The sequence below is a fragment of the Patiria miniata genome, unplaced genomic scaffold, assembly GCF_015706575.1.
Source record: "Patiria miniata isolate m_02_andy unplaced genomic scaffold, ASM1570657v1 HiC_scaffold_7, whole genome shotgun sequence".
Lineage (NCBI taxonomy): Eukaryota > Metazoa > Echinodermata > Asteroidea > Valvatida > Asterinidae > Patiria > Patiria miniata.
The window spans coordinates 47,721,534-47,744,440 of record NW_024037074.1 but is presented as its reverse complement, the minus strand read 5'-3'; the positions used below and the strand labels follow the sequence as shown (position 1 = coordinate 47,744,440).

General features: G+C 41.2%; 1 protein-coding gene across 1 annotated transcript; it reads left to right on the top strand.

The window, feature by feature from the left end:
• Positions 1-1,491: 1,491 nt before the first annotated feature.
• On the top strand, positions 1,492-22,688 carry LOC119745240. The gene is made up of 10 exons (XM_038221464.1): positions 1,492-2,755; positions 3,179-3,296; positions 9,963-10,948; positions 11,661-11,813; positions 12,557-12,661; positions 13,403-13,738; positions 20,240-21,166; positions 21,446-21,595; positions 21,805-21,909; positions 22,171-22,688. The coding sequence occupies exons 3-10, from the start codon at positions 10,060-10,062 to the stop codon at positions 22,515-22,517; spliced, it is 3,012 nt and encodes a 1,003-aa protein (XP_038077392.1). The 5' UTR covers positions 1,492-2,755; positions 3,179-3,296; positions 9,963-10,059; the 3' UTR covers positions 22,518-22,688.
• Positions 22,689-22,907: the final 219 nt, after the last annotated feature.

The following is a 22,907-nucleotide window of genomic DNA, read 5'->3' as shown; positions in this document are numbered from 1 at the left end:
TAATTTAAGACAAAGGGAAACATTCCACAAGTTGTTTTTGCAAATCATTGTATTCTACTTTTTGACAGCCCTGTCCAACAATACTTATTTTACAAAGTACATTTGTTGCAGATCAAATTGAGGCAAGAGTGCACAGTGTTTACCTGTATTTAAAAGTACATTGTAGATTATACGATTTGTGCATTTTTTTTCGTTTGAAGCAACAAAAGTGCCTAAAATCCAAAGACGGGTGCTTAACAACTAACCTGATGAAGTTTTAGCTCAGCGAATGCTGTATACTTTGAGAAAACCATATTCTAGGATCTCAATTTCAATTCAAAAGTTGCCAAGTCATGTTTTGAATTCAGCATCCGCATTTTACCTTTAAGCACAGAAATTTGCTAAGAAAGCACAAGAAAATGCTCACCAAGCATGGGTTACCAGTTAAATGTCATATCATGTATATTACTTGTAACTGGTGCCCAGCTGATTTATGCTTAGCGCAAAATTTGGTCAAGCAATTTTTTTTTTAAAGCATAGCTCTATGAAATTGAGCAGAGATTGTTGTACTAATGAAACGATTAAGTGTCAGCCTGTTACATGTAGGTTAGGTACTATACGTGCAAACTCCCAAAATTAGAAGAACAGCAACAAGGAATATGCCCTTGGCTTCAAACCGGGATGGTGGAGGAGGGTGATCTATAGTTCTTTCAGATCAGAAAATATCAACAGAGGACCCAGAAATTGGGGTTTATAGAGTTCAGATTCAATTTGAGACTGGATGAAGGTGATCTAGTTCAGTTCTTTCAGATCAGAAAAAATCAAAAGAGGATCAAGGTTATCGGGTTTATAGGCCCTCAGATTTAATCCGAGACTGTGGAGGAGGGTGATCTAGTTGAGTTCTTTCAGATCAGAAAAGTCAAAAGAGAACCAAGGAAATGGGGTTTATAGGCCCTCAGCTTCAATTCCGGAATTTTGGCGGATGCTGATCTACTTTCATTCTGACCCATCAAGAAAAATATCCAAAAAAGGCCTATTATTAACACCGGAGTGAAAAGGGAGCAAGGTTTTTTACACATGGTTTACCTAGCCTGTCCCAATAACCCGCATTATGTATTGTCAGCCCCCCAAATCTCTGCAAGTCGACCGGTGTGTGTGTGTATGTGTGCGTGTGTATTAGATAGCCTTGTCCCGTTTTGCTACGAATGGCTGCTCACTCAACAATAGCACCAACCAAATCAGCCACCGATCAGGGAGGGAAAAAAACACCCTCTGACGTCAAACTAATCCTGGCGCGTCCTACTGTTGTGTCCCATTTCAGGGGAAAAAGGGTTCCTCTTTATCACACAAAAAAAAAAGAGGATGTAAAGTTTACCGGGATGACGACAATGCGGGAATTGCTGAAGTGCAACTGACAAACAGCAAAGAAAAGTGTTCCAAATCTCGGTGAGAACTGGAACTCGGCGAATGCCCTGTTTTTGGGTGCTGGCCAAAAAAGCTGTCGAGGTGAGGAATATAAAAGAAGAACTCTGCTTTCAGAAGTTGCAAAGTACATCAGTTTTCTATCTTCAGCACAGGCATATACTTTATATGCTTATGATATAGGCTACCTGTTTACACCGATGTACATGTACATGTGCACTTTCTCTACTGAAACCTCATTATCCCGATTCCATCAAAATCTACACTGAAGTCTTTCTGGAATTCAAAGGATGCAGGACTGTAAAGAAGACCATCTGTGTTTCTTCACGTAAGGCTGTATCCCCATGGATTAGTGTTGCATTTTGGCAGGATTTTAGACTTTTGTCCCCGGTAACCTACGGTATCTAAAGGGAGTAAATTCTAAGGAAGGTTATTCCTTGGGTGCCAATACATTCAACTTGTCAATGCTAATTATAAGTAGATGTAGACATGTACATGGATTTGTGGTTGCGTTCACGTGAGATCCGTAATCTGGGTTATTATTACAGTGACATGTGCATGCATACGTGTGCGTTTGTCGTCATCCATAATCTAAAAGATACATCTCACTATCCGTTCATTATACCCTGCGGCTACAGATTTGGGTTAGATTCGCATGACGATGATTCATGTCATTTGGCCGAGATCTGTATGTTATGGTCCTGTACTTGAAACTGGTTAACTGCAAGCACCCTGTACCCAGTTTTGGTACAGGGGGACGGGGAGAGGGATTAAGTGGGCCACCAAGTCACACCCAGGCTTCTCCTGGGTAGCGGTCCATTTTGGAGTCACCAGCCCCACCAACAATGGTAAAAGTGGGTCTTGTTCTTTTCTTTTTCGGAACTCCAACAGTTAAGCTGATGCGACCACCGACACGCGATTGCAAACTGGTTCTGAAACAGATAGCGCCCTCACTCAAACTTTACTGGGAAACGGTGACATAACAGACAAGTGGGGGGGGGGGAGAAAATGGGGCACTGAGGCAACGCCCCCGTTGCCGGCCCATGGCCCATTTCATACAGCCATCCTTTGATGACTGCGAACAAAAAGAAGAAAAATGGGCCAATGGCAGGGCCTGAAAAGGCACCCAGCGTATGTGGGTGGATGTCCCGATGTTCAGCGGAGTGCAAATAAAAGTTGGCGTGTCAATTATGACTAGGCACCCTCTAATCGGGGCAGAGAGTATTTAAGGACCCTGCTCGTCCCGAGTTTGGTCACTTTGCCCGGCGCTGACAGACGAGCAACATCGCTTCTTTTTCTCCCAAAACCGATGTCGTGCCAAACTTTGTCCTTCCGTCACCGAAGTCCGTTGCAGGTAGGTACTTGTACAAGCGACGGCCAAAGTCAAAAGACTCGCTCCCTTCTTGCTTCATTCCGGACTTTGACAACAACTTTCTCGGTAACGCACCCTCTAATTACCTGCTACCGGTGGGTTACAGGCATGTCCGGTTCAAAGTGTTTTTGTATCCATCATCGTTCCAACAAACATCGTTCCGTCTCTCATTCAATTACGGTGAATGTTCCAGAATGTGCGAGCACCAGACCCCCAAGCTACATGTCGGAATGTTTCGCTTTCTCGGATCAAGAAACTGTAACAGACCAATTTCCATCTGCATGTACATGTAAATTTGTAACTCGCCTTCCCTAATCCCCCCCCCCCCCCTCCCCAAAAAAATCCTTCTGAAATTGTCAAGTTCAAAACGACTTATTTGTCTTGTTTTTTTCTTTTTCTCCACAGATGCTACCCTGCGTCCAGTTGCCTTGATCTTGGAGATTGCCTGATCCACCCATTTCAAGTTTCACTTCAGACTCCAAAGACATCAAGCAAAGCAAAGAAGCAGCATTTAACAGTCAAGGTAAGAGAACATTCCAATCTTCACACCTTTTTTTTTTTTTACAGTGTTTCTCAGTTTTTAATGGCATAAGTGCGAAATGAAAAAGCGAGGAAAGCGGCTGATCCGAGGAAAATTGTGCGTGTTTGTGGCAAGTACACAAGTTGAAAGTTTTCAGTCAAAAGACGGCAAAAACTGTACCCAAGCTGTGTTTGAAAAATGGTATGCCTCATGTACCTGTAGCCTACAGATGCAATCTTATACACGTAATGTGCTTTTGGAGACAACTGGAGATGAAATGCTATGGGAAACTTGAATATCACAAGCCAGAAATTAACAACATACTTGTACATCCGTGTGATATCTTGTAGCTTTTTTTCCCCTGCTTTGACAAGTTACTGGAATGTAAATTGTTCAAATTGCTGGAATCTAAAAAAAGAATGGTACAATTGTTCCTTGTCATGTCTGGAGTAAACTACGCTTTCATCAATTCGCCTCGCAAAAACTTTTTCAGTGCAAGCTTTCTGCTGTTAATGTATCCATAAAACAGTTTCCGACTTACTTGATTTGATGCAAACTTTCTCATGTGCACTGAGATATTTTTTGTTCTCAATGTTTTTTTGGTTCCAAACTTGGTTTCCCCTTTTTAAGACAAAAGCCGTTTCTGAGCTTGCACTCTTTACAATGAGGGTTTTAATAAGCTTAAGATGACTGGATGTAAAAGTTGTCTCGAATTGAAAAAAACAAAACCGAGCATCCAAGTTGCTTACGTTTTATTCTATAACTGTACAGGTGTACATTTTGCTTGGCAAAAAAACATAGATTGCCAAAAACATACCCCAATCTCAAATTGGAAAAAAAACGGAACAAAGTTGCTTACGTTTTATGCTATTAACGCACATTGTGTACATTTTGCTTGACAAAAAATAAATTGCCTTAACTTAGCCCTTACGGTGCCCAACAGACACCCTGACACCCCGACACCCCTCTGGCTACACATGTGCACGTATGACACACGTAGGTTCTCCTAACTCCTCCGCATTACTAGAAATCACCCAGTGCCTTCGGTTAATCCAGGTGAAGCGATGACTAAACGCCCTCGCCTGACTGAGGTTCTATCCCACTTCCATTCCCATGTACTTTCCATCTGCTAATATCGCAGTTTAATTAAGCCAGAAGCGAGAGATACTCACAAACACTTGAGCGGCCGACATGCCCCAAATAGCATTTCTCATACGCCAAACCACATCGCGTAAACACAAAACTGGGCTCTCTTAATATCCTTTTAAACAGTTTCCCCCGATGACTTTTATACTGTACAACTCCGCCATATTACCGTTAAGGGTAATTACGCGCTGTGCTTTACCCAACAGGCATACAGTGTTGCCTGACCTGGTTTTCATCCCTTGGGAATAAGAAGAGCAGGGTATATAAACAGGGTAGGGGGACCGTTCTCCGGTAGTTCTTACGATGCTCTTGTGAAGAGAGGATAGAAGGCATTTTCGCGGCACCGGTTGCCAATTTTTTTTTACCATAGCGCTGGTCGCTATAGCGCTGGTCGCTAGGCGCTGGATCGCCTCCGTTCAGGAAACACGACAGTTTTTGTCTATTTTTGTACACGGACGTGTTGGTGCTGGTTCACCGTTGCCATAGTATTTTGATAATTTGTCACTACTTTACGCATTATACTGAAGACTCGTCTGTAACAGATCATCTGTTAACAATCAATCGCACTCGGTAAGTTCCTACTCATATTCCTGATTTAAAAATTTGAAAATTTTGTCTCATGATTTGTTCTCATTTTTTGAGGAACCGACTTCTATTTGTTACTTGCTTATAATAAAGTTAATATTAAATGAGTAACACTTTATTGTTTTTCTTTTAAAAAAAACAACGATTCATGATTAAATGCAAAATCATCAGAAAATTATGTGTTCAGTTCAAGTAAATGTAATTTCACAAGATTACATTTGTTAAACTTGAAAGTGTACTATATCACTTGTATGATTATCAAATAGTCGGCCTTTTAAAAAGTGTCTTGGAAAAAAAATTATGCTGTGTGTGCATGTAGTTCATATGTAACAATCACTAAATATGCTTGGTATATGCTTTTTGTGAAGACAGTGGCTGACTTTTGAGTAACTCTCTGCATATATAGGGCCTACATACATGTATGCAGTCACTGAAAAAGAAAAAAAACTTCAACATCCCTTTCTTCTTCACAATTTTAATACCTAATTATTTGATTGTACATGTACATTCTGCCAGTGCAGAGTTGCATAACCTCAATATCCACTATACTGTTCCGTGACAACACTGCACGCAAACTTTTTTCCCCCTTTATTTTCTGTTGTTGTTGCGAGCTCCTTGTTGGCAAGGCAGAAACTCCGATTAAACTAGGCCGAAGGGTCTTTGACACGGTACGGTTCGGGAAATTGGGCCACGCAACAGCCCCACGGGCACGTCTCTTTACAATGCAGTGTTTCCGAAGACGGGTTCTTTCATCAATTCTATTTTCTGGCCATTCACGGAGGTACATTTACAGAGTCGGGCCTGAATGGGGAAAAACCAACTTTGCCGTGGGGGTAGAGAGAGAGCTAGAGAGAACGAGCGAAAAAAGAACAAAAAATAACCTGAACAATATTTCGGCGGGACAATAGCGGAACTCGTAGCTAACTGAACTATTACTTTTTTGCCGTGGTGGAAGCTAACTTAATGTTGCACATTGTTGACGGGTGCCAGTTTATGTGAAGCAGGGCAATTTAAAGTGGCTTTAGAGTTAATGACGGCACTGAAAGGAAGTTCTATCACTGGGATTTGGTTTGACTATTAAATTTGATTGTGCAGACTGCATTGTGAATTATGAAAAGCAGTGCAGGTTATTATATCAAATTAATTTCTCACCGGAAGCCAGCTCAGCGTGTGGTCTGAAACGAGGAGAGGGCCATTCTCCAAAAAAAAAAAAAAAAAATTGAAGAAAAAAAAGTTTAATCTCTGGACAAGTTTCACATTAGAGCATTTAAGACTTCCATAGACATTGGGTGAAGCTTAAAAAAAATAAGCTACAAAAGTAAAATACTCTTTGACCCAAAATGGGACAAAAATATGGTAAACAAAATATATTTTTTGGTTTGTTCAGGGGATATATATTACCGGACCCATTTGTCAGACCTGTGTCCGTTGTGCTCTAGTTTTCTTTCCTCTTTTTCTTCTTTCTTTTTGCAACTTTTTTTCCCTGCTACCACCGACATCGGTGCTGCTAATGGCATGCAAAATGGGGAGAAAACTGCACCGTAGCTTTTTGTACAGTTTCTCACACACAATGGTACAAACAAACATTCTGAACGGAGCGGGTGCCAACAAGTCTGCGTGGCAGAGTTCTATGACCACACGACTACTGAACTCCAATCCCAATAACCTTGAGAGTGCTTTTTTCAGATGGTTATTCAGTAGAAAGGGAAAACAGGGGGGGGGGAGAAATTGATTTCTCAACACTAATAAAACAGCAGGGTTGTTCCATTTGGTGCAGGTTAAAACGGTATTTGGTGTTAATTAGTGATAAAAGCTGTGAAGTTTTCCACCAGGACAAAATAATTAAGTTTTGGAGACAAAAGAAGTTATGGCAAAATGTATGCATGCAGTTTTATCAAGAACACATCCAAGTTTTCCACAGTAAAATTGCTCAGAAAGAAAGTGTAAAATAAAATCATGCCAGACCATCAAAGCTGATTGCTGTAACCTTGTTAAGAAGATACAACTAGGTTAAGGTATGATTGATTTGGTGAGGCAAAAAAAAAAAATAGAATTCTGATGAAAGTGGCAAAACGGGGGTGTGAACAATGGAGGCTTTATAGCCTACATGAGGTCCTGAAATGTGAAATATGAAAACAGGTGGTGTCAACCGGGGCACCTCTGATTGGTCGATCAAGTGATGAGATCTGGTGCCAAAATGGTGCATTGGGCTGGACTTATACTGCCATTGGCCGGGTACCGGTCGCTAGTGTCCCTTGTCTCCTGATAGGGAACGCAGTGCCAAACCAATAGTAAAAAGGTTATTATAACAATATCAGAGATAAGTCTTTTTTTTTTTCTTTTTTTTTTTAGCCTGCCCATCCGAGATGTGTAATTTGGGATATGGGTGGTACTATGTAATGTAGTGTTGGTGGTGGTGGGACGTTCATGTATGTTTAAGCATATGCAGGGTGGGCCCGGGCATGCTTGTCAGTGACGATAGGCCAGTAGTCAAGTGTCACCCATCCAATAGATCAAAGGTAAACTCTCAGTCACTGGAACCGTTTAGCTTAAAAACATACACACACGCTGTTATACATGCCACTCATTGGGGTAATTGAGTCACTGTACATAAATGAACACCCCCCCCCCCCTCTTTGGGGAGGGAAAAAAAACGAGGGCAGAAATGATACCCCCGTGACCCCCTTGAATGGCCAATAATGGGGGAAGAGCCAATGCATGACCCAATTCAGCCTAGTCAATGATCTAGAAACACGGAATCAAGGTATCGGGGAACAAAGGCGGGTGTACACAGAGTGTGGCAGCAAATCAATCTGTGCAAATGGGTACAAGTTTTGGAGGGGGTGTACATGTATATAAAGGGCTATGGGTGTCCATCCTGGGCCATTGGTACGTGTGATGCTCCACTGTTGCACATCGGTACCATGCTGTCCGTGTTAGCAACACTGTATACTCGCACATGGTGATTCACTAACACTATACTGTGCGAGGTTTTAATGGGACTTTGGATGTGTGGGATTTTTAATAGTGCAGTACACACACGTGTGCAAGTTACCCCAGTGCAGTGACACAGACTATGTGAGTGTGTGTGGTGTGTGCACGCGCAGCTCGCCACGCTCGATCCAGTGACAGGACATGTGAGTACAATAGATACAATACGTGTGGGTAGCAACATGATGCACACAGGTATACAATGTATATGTTGGTGACGACTCGGTTTGCCACAATTTGTTAAAGTGAGCACTGTAGCGTTGATATTATGGGATTTCTGAGCTATGCATGTATTTCTGCTCAGATGCACCAATCCTGTCATGCCTGTAACTGTTGGTAACCCACATTTAGTCTGTTACAAAGTTGTCAACATCTAAGGTACTGACAACTGAGTGAGGATTTACGCAACAATTCAAATGTACTAATGAATATCCCAGGCATGCAACTTTTCCTCGGATCAGCTGATTTCCTCGTTTTTCACTTCACACTCACGCCATAAAATATTGAAAAACACTGTACAAAGTCTTGTAAAGGTTGGAGTTTCCTCGTTTTTTTGTTTCTTCCAAGTTGCATGCCTGAATATCTGTACAGGTACTTTGATAATTAATAGCTATTGATGACCGAAATGTTTTTTTTTTCTTTTACGAATTGATTTTTTTTTTAAAGGTTGTCAATTTGATTGAAATTGCCAGCTTTTTCATAACTGTTCATTTCTTTTTCTGGTTTGTGGGAGACCGTTACGACTAATCAATAGTGAGGCTGAAATTTAAAAAAAAAGGGGTTTTTTTTCACTCCAAATACACACTTGTGTGAAAAAAAGAACAAATTCATTTTATGAGACACTTAAAAAGAAAAGAGCAACGCCGTTTCCAACATAACCCGTGATTGCTCACAACATATTTTGATGGCTCTTCGAGGATATCCTAGGATTAAAGTGTTTTCTCAAGGATTACGGTATCTGCCCAATAACCATGGCGACTGTTATTGAATTATCCACAGCCAGCCAAATTGTTTGAGTTTGATGATTTTTTTTTTGTGGCGTGCCAGTGGTCGACTTGTCAACATGTAATGTTTGATTTCCCGTTTCTGAAGCCGTATTGGAGTGACACAGACTCCCATGAGCATACAAGTCCAAGAAGAAACTAGGTTGTCCGTAGATAAAAAAAAAAAAAAAAACCCACCAAAATCCAAGATAAAAAAAAAGCTGTTTCGGGGCCAACAGGACGTAAACAGTATTTTACACACACAGTCTGTTTCATGGGAATACCTGACGGCTTGACTAACTAGGAAAAACCCCAAATCAGGATAAGTTGTGGTTACCCAGTCATTTTACTGACCTTGCATGTAGTACAACTACTTGTTGGTGTAATACAGTAATATAAAACGTAGACACCAAATTTTCAGGCAACTCTATGACTGATGTGGTCAATCACTTGTTACATCAATCGGCGATCATGAAACGGAAAAATGCACAGATTGAGGTTTGGCTTTTGTTAACATCCGTCGGCTTTGATTGAAATCCCAGAATACAGGAAGTCATGTGTGTCCATGACCTACATTTCACAAAGCCGAAGTGGGTGTACTCTTTTTTTTCTTTTTTTTTTCATTCCCCCACTCCCCTATGCCCCTATTCCAATTTACTTCTTCCTTGAATTTGTATACGTCGACCCACTGTTTGTAAGACATGGTACACATTCCATTTTCACCACTCATTTGACAAATCTAACAGCTACACGTACGGACGTTTACACTGGGAACATTCAAAGGGTTCTTTTGCCTTCTGGCTAGTCTAATCGATGCTGGTGGATTTGGGTAAAAGACGGCGATTTTTTATCTGCGTGAGTCTGTCAAGACTAGCACAGCAAAGAGGCTGAACACGAGTGTGTCATCAATTAATGTTTACAAAAACCAACTTCCTTTTCTCCCGGCTTGTCATTTGCTGTGCAGATAATCTAAACCACACACTCGGCTTACCTCGGAGGGCCAGGGGGAAATCGACTGACTACTTGAGTGGAGACCGGGCTATCGGACGCCAGACGGCAGCATGATTCTCACGGCCTCCCTCTGCGGCACGGCACTCTGTGCCATGTACTACCTCAAGGAACAATACGACTATACAATCCGGCGGATGCCGCCCGGCCCGCCCTCCATCCCCTTCATCGGGAACGCACTCAGCATCGACTGCAAGGCGCCCCACCTCTCCTTGGCGGAGCTGGCCAAGAAGTACGGCGACATCTTCAGCATCAAGCTGGGCACGCAGCGGGTGGTCATCCTCAACACCTGCGAGGTCATCAAGGAGGCCTACAAGGGACTGGACATCTCCCACCGGCCCAACATCTACTGCATGGACGTCCTGGTCGGGGATAAGGGCTTCCTGACGTGTAAGGACACCAAGCAGTGGCGGCTGCACACAAAAGTTTGCCGCAGCGCTCTCCGGATTATCAACAACAGCAGCCTCGGGGTGAAAATCAGCGAAGAGGCCGACTGCCTCATCAATAAAATCCTGGACTATCACGGCAAGGCCTTCAATCCTTGCCAGGACTTGTACCTGGCCTCCCTCAACATCCTCTGTAATATTTCCTTTGGGGAGCGCTACTCGCACACTGATCCGGAGCTCCACGACATCCTGGACTACTCGGCCGAGATCTTAAAGGTGCTGTCCCCGATTCACCCCGTCAACGCCTTGCCCTGGTTAAGGCACTTCCCCAATAAGTGGTTCGAGGGCTTGCTGAGGGCCAAGGAGCAGCGAGACAGGTTACTGATGCGGAAGTACGTTCAGCACGTGGCCACGTACCAAGACGGGGAGATCAGGGACATGCTGGATGCAATGCTGGCCTCGGCCAAGCAGGCCGTGCAGGAGAAAGACGACAACTCCCTCAACGTACTGACACCGGAGCACATCATCATCAACATGTGGCTCATGTTTTTCGCAGGTGAGTCCAATTTCAAAACTGTCTTACACCAAACTAATGTATCCCTATCTAGCAATGACAAGGCAGCAGTACATGTAAGTCCACCAACGATATCAGGTTCACGGTATCTTGAAAAATGAGCTTGTCTAATCTTCCACCGAGTCATTGTTTAATGGTAAGGTTACTACACCCACTTAAAGTGTAAATTCTTCGTGGGTAAACATCTCATGTACAGTACGTGCGCACATTATGTTCACCATCAGCAGGGTCAACACCATCACCATCACAAGAAAGGGGAAACAATTTTCATGGTACCGGTATTTAAACTTTGACAAGGAGAAAGAGTGAATGAAATTTTAAAAAAATTAACAGGGTGATGGTCATTTTCATCAAAAAACGATTTCATTATCCATCTAAACTTTTATGTTCATTTTTACATAATATCTGAAATCTATTGTTCAGACGAATAAATCAATCAAATAAATTCGAAATCAAAATAAATTGGATGTCAGTTTTCAAATTCCTCATGAAATCTTGGGCAAACTGGTTCAAAACTTACATGAACTTTAACTTTGGTTATTTTTCGTTAAACTTCTGCGTGCATAATCCTACAACGTGCTTCTCAACTCATGTCAGATTTGGAGTCAAAAGCATGTTTTACTGAATGGGTAGAAAGTGTAAATATGATATTTTGCTATTCATAAGGAACTTCTTTACTTTCATTTTTGTGCAGGTACTGACACAGTAGCCAATGCCCTGCAATGGGGCTTGCTGTACATGGCAGCGTTTCCCAAGAAGCAGGCTAAAGTGCACGACGAGATTGAACTGGTACTGGGGAAAGAGGGACAGCTGACGCTGAACTGCAAAGCCAGGCTGCCATACTTGGGTAAGTCTTATCACAATGTAATACAATGTAATACAATGTAATACAATGTTATGCAATGTAATACAATGTAATACATGTACAATGTAATACAATGTAATGCAATGTAATGCAATGTAATACAATGTTGTACAGGTACTAAATAGGGTTAACCCTAACAGAACTCAACCCTTTCAAACCCCAACAGCATGTTTTGTTGGAATCTGTCAGGATGGGTACAGTACTCCTAAACTGTCAGTCTTTTACATTGGGTTGGCACACCTCCAGAATCAAAGTCAGAAATATGTGTGTGCAGTTTCCCATAATGGTGTTGGAATTTGCCAGGATTGGTATGGTTCCTAGTAAATCATGTTAATAGTGAGTTAGGGTTAATGTCCCTGAGCAAGGCACTTTGTCACACTGCTTTTCTACACCTGTCTCCTTTCCAGGGTCAAAGTTGACGTACTTTTCCACAAGGATTTCAATTGTTGAACAATCCTTCCAATACGTTTCGCCTTGAAAGGATACTGGATTAAACACGGTCCTTCTTTAAATAACACAACGGTTAAAATCCATTTCACCTCGGGCATTACGGACCAAGGCCTTCTCACAACTGAAGCAGATTGGAAAAAGAAAATCAAAAGACTTGTTTTTGACAAAAGACACAAGAAAAAGATTACACTGTACGTGTACATGTACCTACTGATATAATTGAAATTGTACACTAGTATTAACAATTTTTCCTTGATCTATTTTTTCTTGGACAGAGGCTACAGTGTATGAGATCATGCGGTTCAGTTCCCTGACTAACCTAGGGGTTCCCCACGCCGCCGCGGTGGACACGAATGTCCGGGGCTACTACATCCCTAAAGGTGAGAGACTCTTCTGCCATCTTGGTCTAGTTTCCTGAGCACTATCAGTGAGATCATTACAAAATAATTAAGCACATTGAAGCCACCAGACTATTTGGTCAAAAAATCAAGACACGCACAAAAATTGTCTTCTATAAAAAAAAAAACTACTGCTCTTAAACTACGATCATTCCCTTCCTAAATTAACTCACAATTCAGGGATAATTTTATCTTTTAGCCTAACCCAGGTTAAATTATCTGGGCACCCTACTGTATCCAATGATATATAGCAACAGTAAACTTGTCAATCACTCAAAACTATACTTCAGAATTCATGCTTAACATTTGTCGTTCATTTATTAAGTTAATTATTTCTTTTTTTGTCTTGATTCAATTTCACTTTTCTGAAGACTCAAATGTTTTCAGACATCACATTCAATGAACACAGAGAGTGTACAGCTTCTGATAACAGCCCCCTCTATTGGCCAGTAGATTGTGAGGCCCACTCATTGGCAGAAAGTTCCGGGATGTAAATTAGGTACCATGAATGCCAAACTACCCTCAACAGAGGGCGCCATACACAAAAAGTAATACCTGCACATGTTATCACTTGATGCACAGTGGTGGATTTTGCAGTGAGGTCCTAACAAGTCTCTGGCAATTTCTGAGCAACTTTTTTATTTTTTAAAAGTAGGATGTCAATACTGCCCTGTATTCAATAATTAGGTTCGTCTTGTTGTTTTTTTTAAATTTTTACAATAGGAACCCAAGTCATGGCCAACTTCTGGGCCGTTCACCACGACGAGAAAGTGTGGGACCGGCCGCACGAGTTCCTGCCGGAGCGTTTCTTGGACTCAGAAGGCAACCTGCGCAACATGTCCGAGTTCCCCTACTTCATGCCTTTCTCCACGGGACAGCGCAGCTGTCTCGGCAAGGGCATGGCCAAGTCAGAGCTCTTCCTTCTCCTGGGCAAGCTGCTCCAGAAATTCTGCTTCCAGCTGCCCGAGAACGCCAAGGTGGACTTGGAGGGTCTGTCCTCGGTCTCTCTCATCCCTAAGCCTTACGAGGTCAAGGCCCTGGAGCGGGCGATGTACATATAAAATCAGCTGCTGGTACACTTGGGTTTACGGTTTCATGGATCACAGAATTTGAATAAGCACGGAAACTACCTGCTCTGCAAACGCGGGTCGTCAGCCACATTTTGGTGAATGGTAGTAAAAAGGGCCACGCATTATTATGTGTACCCATGACAGCAACATACCGGTACATGTGGACAATTTCAGGCTCCCTACATGTACACTTTCTAACTGCACTCTCACCGACTCCTATTTCAACTATTCAAAATTTTCTTCATTTCGGATTTCCGTGGCTGAAATGCAATTGCAAATTTCACCAAAATTCTAGGGCTAAGGTGTTGATATCAATGTGTCTTCCGTTTCACAGAGAAAAAGAAAAGAAAAACTTTCTAGTTAGGCTGACTCTCCTGTTACTTCTGTACATATACATGTATGTACACACAAGTCATGTACATTGATAATTAACTGTACTGTTATAAGGTGTGTGTTCTAAATGTACACTATGGCGTTTTGACTCTTTTTAAAATGATATCCTAATTCTAACAATCTAACAATTGTTTCTAAGTCATATTTATGACAGTAGCTTTCCATATGGCCGTTTCGTTTCGGCAGTGTGCACACATTGGGTGTATAGTCAGTATTTTATTTTTACAAAAGAAATATTCAACATAATTGATAAATATGGCTGCTCAAATACCGAGGCCTTACTACAAAAAAAAAATTGTAACGATTGCTTACCTTTCTTATCCTCAGAAAGAAAGGCAAACATCACGATTGCTAGTTTTTGTTCAACAACTAACGTGGCAACCTAAATGCAACCATTGTATTGTATAATACACATCAATCAAATTAAGTTCTGCACAAAAACGTTCATCACCTAAATTTCCCAAAAATACCTCTTGATTTCCTGATATAGTGATATAAAAAAATGTTTGCAAAGATATATCGATTTATGGAAGAAATTGTGTTAATGTTTTGCTTTCAAACTTTTGTCGACTTTTAAACAAACATTCATGTAGTTATATTTACACTCAGCGGTGGGGAATAATAATTAATTTTGTAAGAAAAGGTGTAGTCATTAGACAGATTGTATATATTCTATATTTTAGCAACCTTAACACATGTATTTTAAATCAGGAGAATTTTCCATATATATATTTATTGTAAATTGAACTACATGTATGTAATACCCTATTAATAATCCTGAACACAAACTTCAGATCTGTTCACCAATGCAAAAAAAATAAAATAAAAAATAACAGATGAAAGTACATGTTCATTAAATATATTTACAATTGTTTCAATATACAGAAAGAGATTTTAGCATCCGGTGTTTCAAATGAAAGTTTTCATTTTTTTGGTGGGGATATATTTTGAGGTTTGTATGAATTGAATTGTATTAGCAAAATGTATTCCTTTACAAATTCCTTATGTACTGCACACAATTTATTCACGTTAAGATTTCCTCAACGATTTTTTTTTTATCATATTTTACTGACTTTCTGTGTCTATCATTGTCATCATTTAAGGGTTTATTGTTTTAATCTATCTTGGAAAAAACATCAATTTTTTTATTTTTTTAAAGGCTTGGCATCAGGACAAGCTGGGTACTTGGCGATTATTTTGATTTTAACAGTGAGTAATTTATGTATAATTTCCTCAACATTTTTACTCCATTTTAGTGACTTTCGGTGTATAATTTTTCATCAGTTACTTTGAAGGGTTAATCGGTTCTGTTTTGATTTTGACAATAAATGTTTGTATAATTTTTGAGGGCAAGGCTTGGCATAAATGCAAGCCAGGTTTATGGGAATTTGATTTTGACATTATGCAAAGTATATGCAGTATAATAGTGTGTTTTGGTGAAATTGTTGTTATTTTGTTGTATTTATTTCTGTAATTTGGTTTTCGTTGTCTACATAAAATTCAGCTCTCATTTTAACCATGATAACATAAATTTATATGTATACACACGTACATGTATGTACACGTATGTATTCACACTTTTCACTATAAAAGTTAGACAAAAAAGGTGGTAATCATTTATATGTTCACTATGGACTTTGACTTTTTGTGAATAAAAATAGGGTGTGTAACTATGGTACAGTATATATGAATTCCGTGTGTGAACATTCATTTGTATTGATTGTGTGTGTAAAAAAGTAACCCTCTGTTGTAAGATCGGAAAGAAAACATATAATCTCTGAGAAAATTCCCAAGTATGCCGACACAAATAATAATAACAATAATAATCGGCATTTAAGAATGCTCTTTTTAGTAAACTAAATCACAGCGCTTACAGTATTATTATTACCCCTGATCATTGGGCCAATTAAACATTCCAATTACCATCTCAGCTCCCTGGGGAGTATACAGCTCGATGCTGCCTGTTAAGCGCAAGCAAGCTAATTCAATCACAATAACCATCTCTGCCCTCACAGGTACCCATTTACTCCTGGGTGGAGAGAAGCAACGAGTGACAAAGTGCCTTGCTCAAGGGCACACGCACCATGACCCCGGCTGGACTCGAACCCACAACCAGCAGCTTTACCCACAGACCACGAATCCAGTGCCCTTAACCACGAGGCCACAGCACTCCACACAAATCAGAAAATCAGTTTGAAAAGTTCATTTTTTATTATTATTATTATTAAACAAGACGAATCAGGTAGAGTGGGAAAAGTGCAATTTCTAAGCTAGTTCCCAACCGTTCCATTCAAAATCTGGATATACCCTGCCTTTTCTGGCTCCCTGTGATTTGTGCATGTGTAACAGCACAGAGCGCCCTCTGAACTTAGTTATTTACATACGTGTAGGTTTTACTTAATGGAAATGGGCCAAGACTCCAAATACCGGTAGGTACCGGTATGTGTGAATGATTACACAAAGACCTCAGGTGGCTCACAGCGCCCTCTACAGTTGCGCAGAGACCCAGTAATCTTACAATGCGGGTACAAGGTCTACTGAGCGCATGAACACTTTTAAAGCAGAGAATGGGCACCACTAAGTGTGTATGCTGCCCTCTTGTGTCAAATACTGGCAAACTGACTAAACCTAAGAGATAGAGGGCAGCAAAACGCTTTAACCAGTCTTTCTTTGCACCACAAGCAGCCAACTGAAGAGGGCAGTATTTCACTTAACCAGAAATCACAATTTCTGACTACACACACAGTGCTCGACCATTGAATACAACAAGGCATACATTCACTGCAAAAGCATACTGTTGAGCAATAGTCACATGTACCGGTACATGTACCGGGTATGTCTCACTATAAAAGCAAGGAAACTTTTACATTTGAAAGTTACACCCAGATGATGGGCACCACTAAGTGTGTATACTGCCCTCTTGTGTCAAATACTGGCAAACTGACTAAACCCAAGAGATAGAGGGCAGCAACACACTTGAACCAGTCTTTCTTTGCACCACAAGAAGCAAACTGAAGAGGGCAGTATTTCACTACACCAGAAATCACAAATTTCTGATTACACACACAGTGCTCGACCATTGAATACAACAAGGCATACATTCACTGCAAAAGCATACTGTTGAGCAATAGTCACATGTACCGGTACATGTACCGGGTATGTCTCACTATAAAAGCAAGGAAACTTTTACATTTGAAAGTTACACCCAGATGATGGGCACCACTAAGTGTGTATACTGCCCTCTTGTGTCAAATACTGGCAAACTGACTAAACCCAAGAGATAGAGGGCAGCAACACACTTGAACCAGTCTTTCTTTGCACCACAAGAAGCAAACTGAAGAGGGCAGTATTTCACTACACCAGAAATCACAAATTTCTGATTACACGAACCATGCTGAAGCATTGAATACAAAACGGCATACATTTAATGCAAAACCAAACTGTCGAGAATTACCTGCATGTATGTCTTACCATAGACCAAGGAAACTTTTATGAAAGTTAAACCCAGAATTTCTCCTAGGCATTTCAAACTTCAAAGTACACATACATGTACAATCCATACATCAAGTTCATTTTCTTAGATTCAGAACATGTACATGTTGTACAAATCCTACATGGTGGCCATTTTTGAGAGCACTTGTTTGGTATTTTTTTCTTCATGCAACACAGACATGCTTCTTCCTCAGCTGGAAAATTACCCATTCGCAACAAACTTTGGTCATGTTCATCTGCTTCACTGTGCAAAAGTCAACAAATCCATGAACAGTATGAAGGTCAAGAAAGCCAGAGAGATTACTATCAAACTGAGCGAATGGTTAACAATGCTGTCTCATTCTCTTACATTGTAATTAAAGGCAGATGTAATGTACGACATGTAAACATCAAAAAACAAAACTACAAAATTATTATGAAATACCGTACTTGACTGTAAGTGAATAATAGTCTCAAGCATCCTGTGAAATCAGGATGCTGTCATTTTCAAGAAAGGAGGAATTTTTGTATCAATTTCCAATGATGGTCGATCGACCATCGTTGGAAAAAAAACTTTATTTTTTAATACTGTCTCCAATGTACATGTACCAAATTATTTTTTGCTTCTTGGTTTTTCCAGCATCTATGAACTCAAAACTTTAAACAGATCAGTGTAACAATACTTGCTATAAAGTGCTAACTATCAAATCCATCCACTTCTGAAAATTACAGCAAAAGCAAAAGTTGTAATATACAGTATAGTACCTTTAAAGTTTATCTACAGGTTAATATAGCATGATAAGTTTTACTTTTAAAAGTCTTTGTGCAATTTTGGATCAGGAATGCTTAATTTCGGGGGAAGTATGTGTGAACGGGCATCTGCTTCCTCAATGGTATTTGGCAAAAAAAACCCTCCAAGCGTGCTTGCAAGGCTATGTTTGTTACATTGTGTAAAAAAAAGTTAAGAGAACAAAAACGTACGAACAAATAAACATGGCACTAAGCCAAACCTAACTTTGCATGCTCTCAAATTACCAATGTGAAAGGTTTTGTACAATGTAATGCAATTTTTCATCTTAACATATTTTGTGTTATATTTCGAGTATAACATGCAATGAATAGTTAAAGGTATCAGTTGATCAATTCTCAAGTTTGTTGGCCTTATTTATCTTTGCCCCTACATTTCTCCTTAGATCAAAACTCAAAATACACAAACTCATCATCTGTTAAAACATAACTGGTCCTGATCATCGGACTAACATGAACTGATCTATACATGTATGAACTGATCTATACACGTCTCTACCAAGATCAACAAAACAAAGAGTGGACCTTCCATACTAATGAAAACATCCTTCTTATTGGCTCCTTTGAAAATACAGTGCTGCCTCTACCAAAACAAAAATTTCTCCATGAAAACGAAAAATGAAATTAGAAATTGTCCACACCTGCCTGAGGCTCCGACCTGAGCCACAAAACAGACCGATCCCCGAGGCCATAGATCCCCAAGATACAAGTCTGGTAAATCCCCTCTAATCCCCAAATCTGTCAATCTCCTAATCCCCCCTGCACAGGCAGTGTCCTGCCACCCTCCATGGGAGGGGGGGGGGGGGGGACTTAGTCTGAGCCCCATGTATGAACATGTACACCTCAATTTCTAACCCCACTCAGCACACCTGAATAGGTTCTCTTGGTCGGCAAGGGACCACCCCCCTTCCCCCTGTCTGCAAGTTACCTTAAGTAAAGCCACTAGTCCTGCCTTGTAAAGCTACACTGTACAAAGCCCCAGCATTGAGAAATGATGCCAAATCTTTGTAGCACCCACGTGTGTGTGTGTGTTCAGGGACTGTACGTTCAGGAACCAGTGACTCGACCGAGGAATTCCCGACCCTGACCTTTCCACGTGTTTCTACTACAAAGTCATCAACCACCACTCACCGGCGCAGCTCAAACCCTGCACTTGTTGGTAACACCCCTTCAACAAAATGTCACTCAGTGGTTATCAGCCCATCACCCCCACCCCCTGGCACCGCCTACAGATTTTTTGGATGATGATGAGGCTGTGGTTTACACAGGACCCGGGGGCTTCCTCCCTCTTTAACTTAAAAATGATTGAGTACTGGGGGAGTGCATCCACAAGCAACTGCTCCTGTAAGGGAAAGCATCCATTTGGTTTCTGACCATCTTAAACTAACCGAGTGGTTGAACTTACAGCTTGTTACAACGAGGTTCTTTGCAATCGCATACTTCGTCGAGAATCGAGATAAATCTACACAACTGCAAGACTTTTAAGGTGAGAGGATTTTCCTTACGTTTTGTAATTTACTGAAAGGTTGCTCTTGTTTTGCCATTTTTTTTTTCTCCACAGATTAGAAGATAAAGGATAAAAAAATAATATTTACATATAATTTTGGTGAATTTTTTTTTGAAGGAATTGGACCAATTCTTTTTTCTTAAGTTGATTGTATTTTATCCGTTATGTCACACTTGTTTGGTGCACTTTTGAAGTACTTTCATTTATCAATGCTAGTGATGTGAGGTTCTCTTTTATCTATTTTTTTTTATTATACTGTTGTTACAAGAGTCTCTTTGTTATTCATTTGTTTATTGTGTTCTCTTTGTGCAGTACTTGTTTTTCAACGTTCCTCACACAAGATGATCCTGACTGTCTTGCTCTACGCTGCCTTAACAGTCTTGATCTACCTGCTCCTGTACTTCATCCAAGAGCAGCACCTCTACAAGGTCCTGCATCTTCCTCCCGGACCCAGGTCCCTCCCTCTCCTGGGCAACATCTTCCAGCTCAACCCCAAGCAGCTGCATCTGTCCCTGACTGAATTAGCCCAGAGATACGGCGCCACGTTCAGCATCAAGTTCGGCCGGGAGCGGGTAGTGATCCTCAACCAGGCCGAGACGGTCAAGAAGGCTTACAGCGGGGACGCCATCACCTCCCGTCCCAAGATCTTCTCCATCGACTTCTTCCTCAGCAAGGGCTTCATGGCTTGCACGGACCGGCAGCACTTCCGGATCCACACCAAGGTCATGAAGCACGCCTTCCGGGTCATCAGCAACACCAGCCTCGGGGCCAAACTCGCCGACGAAGCTGAGAGTCTCATCCGGACCTTTGAGGGGTACGCCGGTAAACCCTTCGACCCCCGCGAGGACACCAATCTGGCTTCCCTCAACGTGCTCTACAACATCGCCTTCGGGAAACGCTACCACAAGGGAGAGGCAGAGCTCCAGGAGATCTTCCGCTACTCCCACGACATCATGAAGGGGGTGTCCCCAGTTCATCCCATCAACCTGATCCCCTGGTTGAGGACTATTCCCAACCCCTGGATGGACGCACTCCAGACGGCCAAGGACAAGCGAGACCGTCACATGCTGACGCTGTACCAGGAGCACATTGACACGTACGAGGAAGGGACGATTAGAGACATGGTAGATGCGCTCATCCGAGTTGCCAAGAAAGCGGAGAGGGAGGAAGATGATCAAACACTGGGACTCTTGTCGCCGGAACACATCACAACCAACATCTGGACCATTTTCTTTGCAGGTAAAGTTCTAAGTTATGAGGATATTATTTCCGATTGCAGTAATCAATTCTACATGTATTTTTTAAATTCAATGATTCTTTGTCGTTTTTAACAAATGGAAATTTACACAAACAAAACAGTACAAAATCGTTCCTAATATTTTCAAATTCTGTAACATAAATTGTAGTATATATTTCTTTGTCATTACATTTCACGGTGCAATTATGAGAAAGAAATCAGTATGTTGTTGCTTAGAATAAAAAAAACAATGTTAATCATAATGTGTTTTATCTTCATAGGTACAGACACAGTGCTGAATGCCTTGTTGTGGGTGTTTCTGTACATGGCCGCTTTTCCTCACGTGCAGAGACGAATCCAATCTCAAATTGACGAGACTATCGGAAGTCGACTTCCATCCCTCGAAGACGAACAAACTCTGCCACTTCTTAGTAAGTACACATAAACCTTTCTTTAGCTTTCATCCTTAAATTTCAATTCCAGCCATGACAAAAGCACAGTTTTCTTAATTAAGCAAATTTCTGACAATTCTATGATTGGCTAATGAGTTTAGTGTTCGTGCAATCATAAATGGCCACAGGAATGATGTTGTACTAGACTAGTGATTTTATTGTGAATTCCTCTTTATTGGTCTTTGCAGGTGCAACAATCTATGAAACGCTAAGATACAGTTCCTTATCACTGTTGGGAGTTCCTCATGCAGCTGTTATGGACACAGAAGTGGACGGGTTCTACATTCCAAAAGGTTAATATTTTCCATCAGTTATAAACAATTTCACCAGTCAAAAATATCAATCAAGAGAATTTTTTTTCAAGAAAAAAAATAATCGTCACTGATTCAGATATTCTGTTGGCGTCCAGATGAAGATTCTAAAGATGATAAAAAACTTTTCCCTTGACGCATTATTTCAAGAAAACTCCAAGAAACACTTCAGAAGTCCTTCTTTGCAGTGGAACAAAAGCTTTGAAAATAATCTTTTGCCGTTTTCGCTTCGTCGTATCACAGGTACACAAGTGATGGCCAACTTCTGGGCCATCAACCACGACCAGAACGTTTGGCACAAACCCTCCGAGTTCGACCCCGACAGGTTCTTGGACCGAGACGGGAAGCTGCGCAGTCTCAAGGAGTTCCCCTACTTCATGCCGTTCTCCACGGGGCAGCGGGCGTGCCTGGGGAAGAACATTGGCAAGTCGGAGATCTTCGTGCTCAGCGCCTGTCTCCTCCAGAGATTCAGGCTGGAATTGCCTTCGGAGACAACGCAGGACATTCACTTACAGCCCGACATCCACTTTGACTTGGTGCCAAAACCTTACAACATTATCGCCAAGAGGAGAGATCTGCCAGAGCATTGAACTCTCGCGCTACCTTCTGTCCAACAAGATACTTTTTGACGATTCCAACATTTGGGGAAACAAAGTGTAAATTAGAATACCAATACGCAAGGTTATTTAAGTTAAAGGGACACTAGGTCCTGGAACAGCCCAATTGGGCTACAAACCGCGCTTTGAACGAGATGATGTTAATCGGAAATAACATTTAAAAGTAGGATATAAACATCCACACAACTATCCTTTCAAAACTGGGCGTTTTTGTGTTATTCCTGTATTATGCGCGCGAGAACGAAATTCGGCGCCCACTTTTGCAACCCCATAAATTCGAGCTGTTTGGATGCTAGTTGTGATTTCATTCGTAAAGTGTTCGCCTTTTGCGGACGTTGAAGAAACCTTCTTTTTTTTTTGCAT

Excerpts from the sequence above, each read along its gene's own strand:
- LOC119745240 (XM_038221464.1), top strand. The coding sequence starts at position 10,060 with ATGATTCTCACGGCCTCCCTCTGCGGCACGGCACTCTGTGCCATGTAC. Across the intron at positions 13,739-20,239 it reads GGAGCGGGCGATGTACATAT|TACTTGTTTTTCAACGTTCC; the intron begins AAAATCAGCTGC and ends CTCTTTGTGCAG. Across the intron at positions 21,167-21,445 it reads CTGGACCATTTTCTTTGCAG|GTACAGACACAGTGCTGAAT; the intron begins GTAAAGTTCTAA and ends TTATCTTCATAG.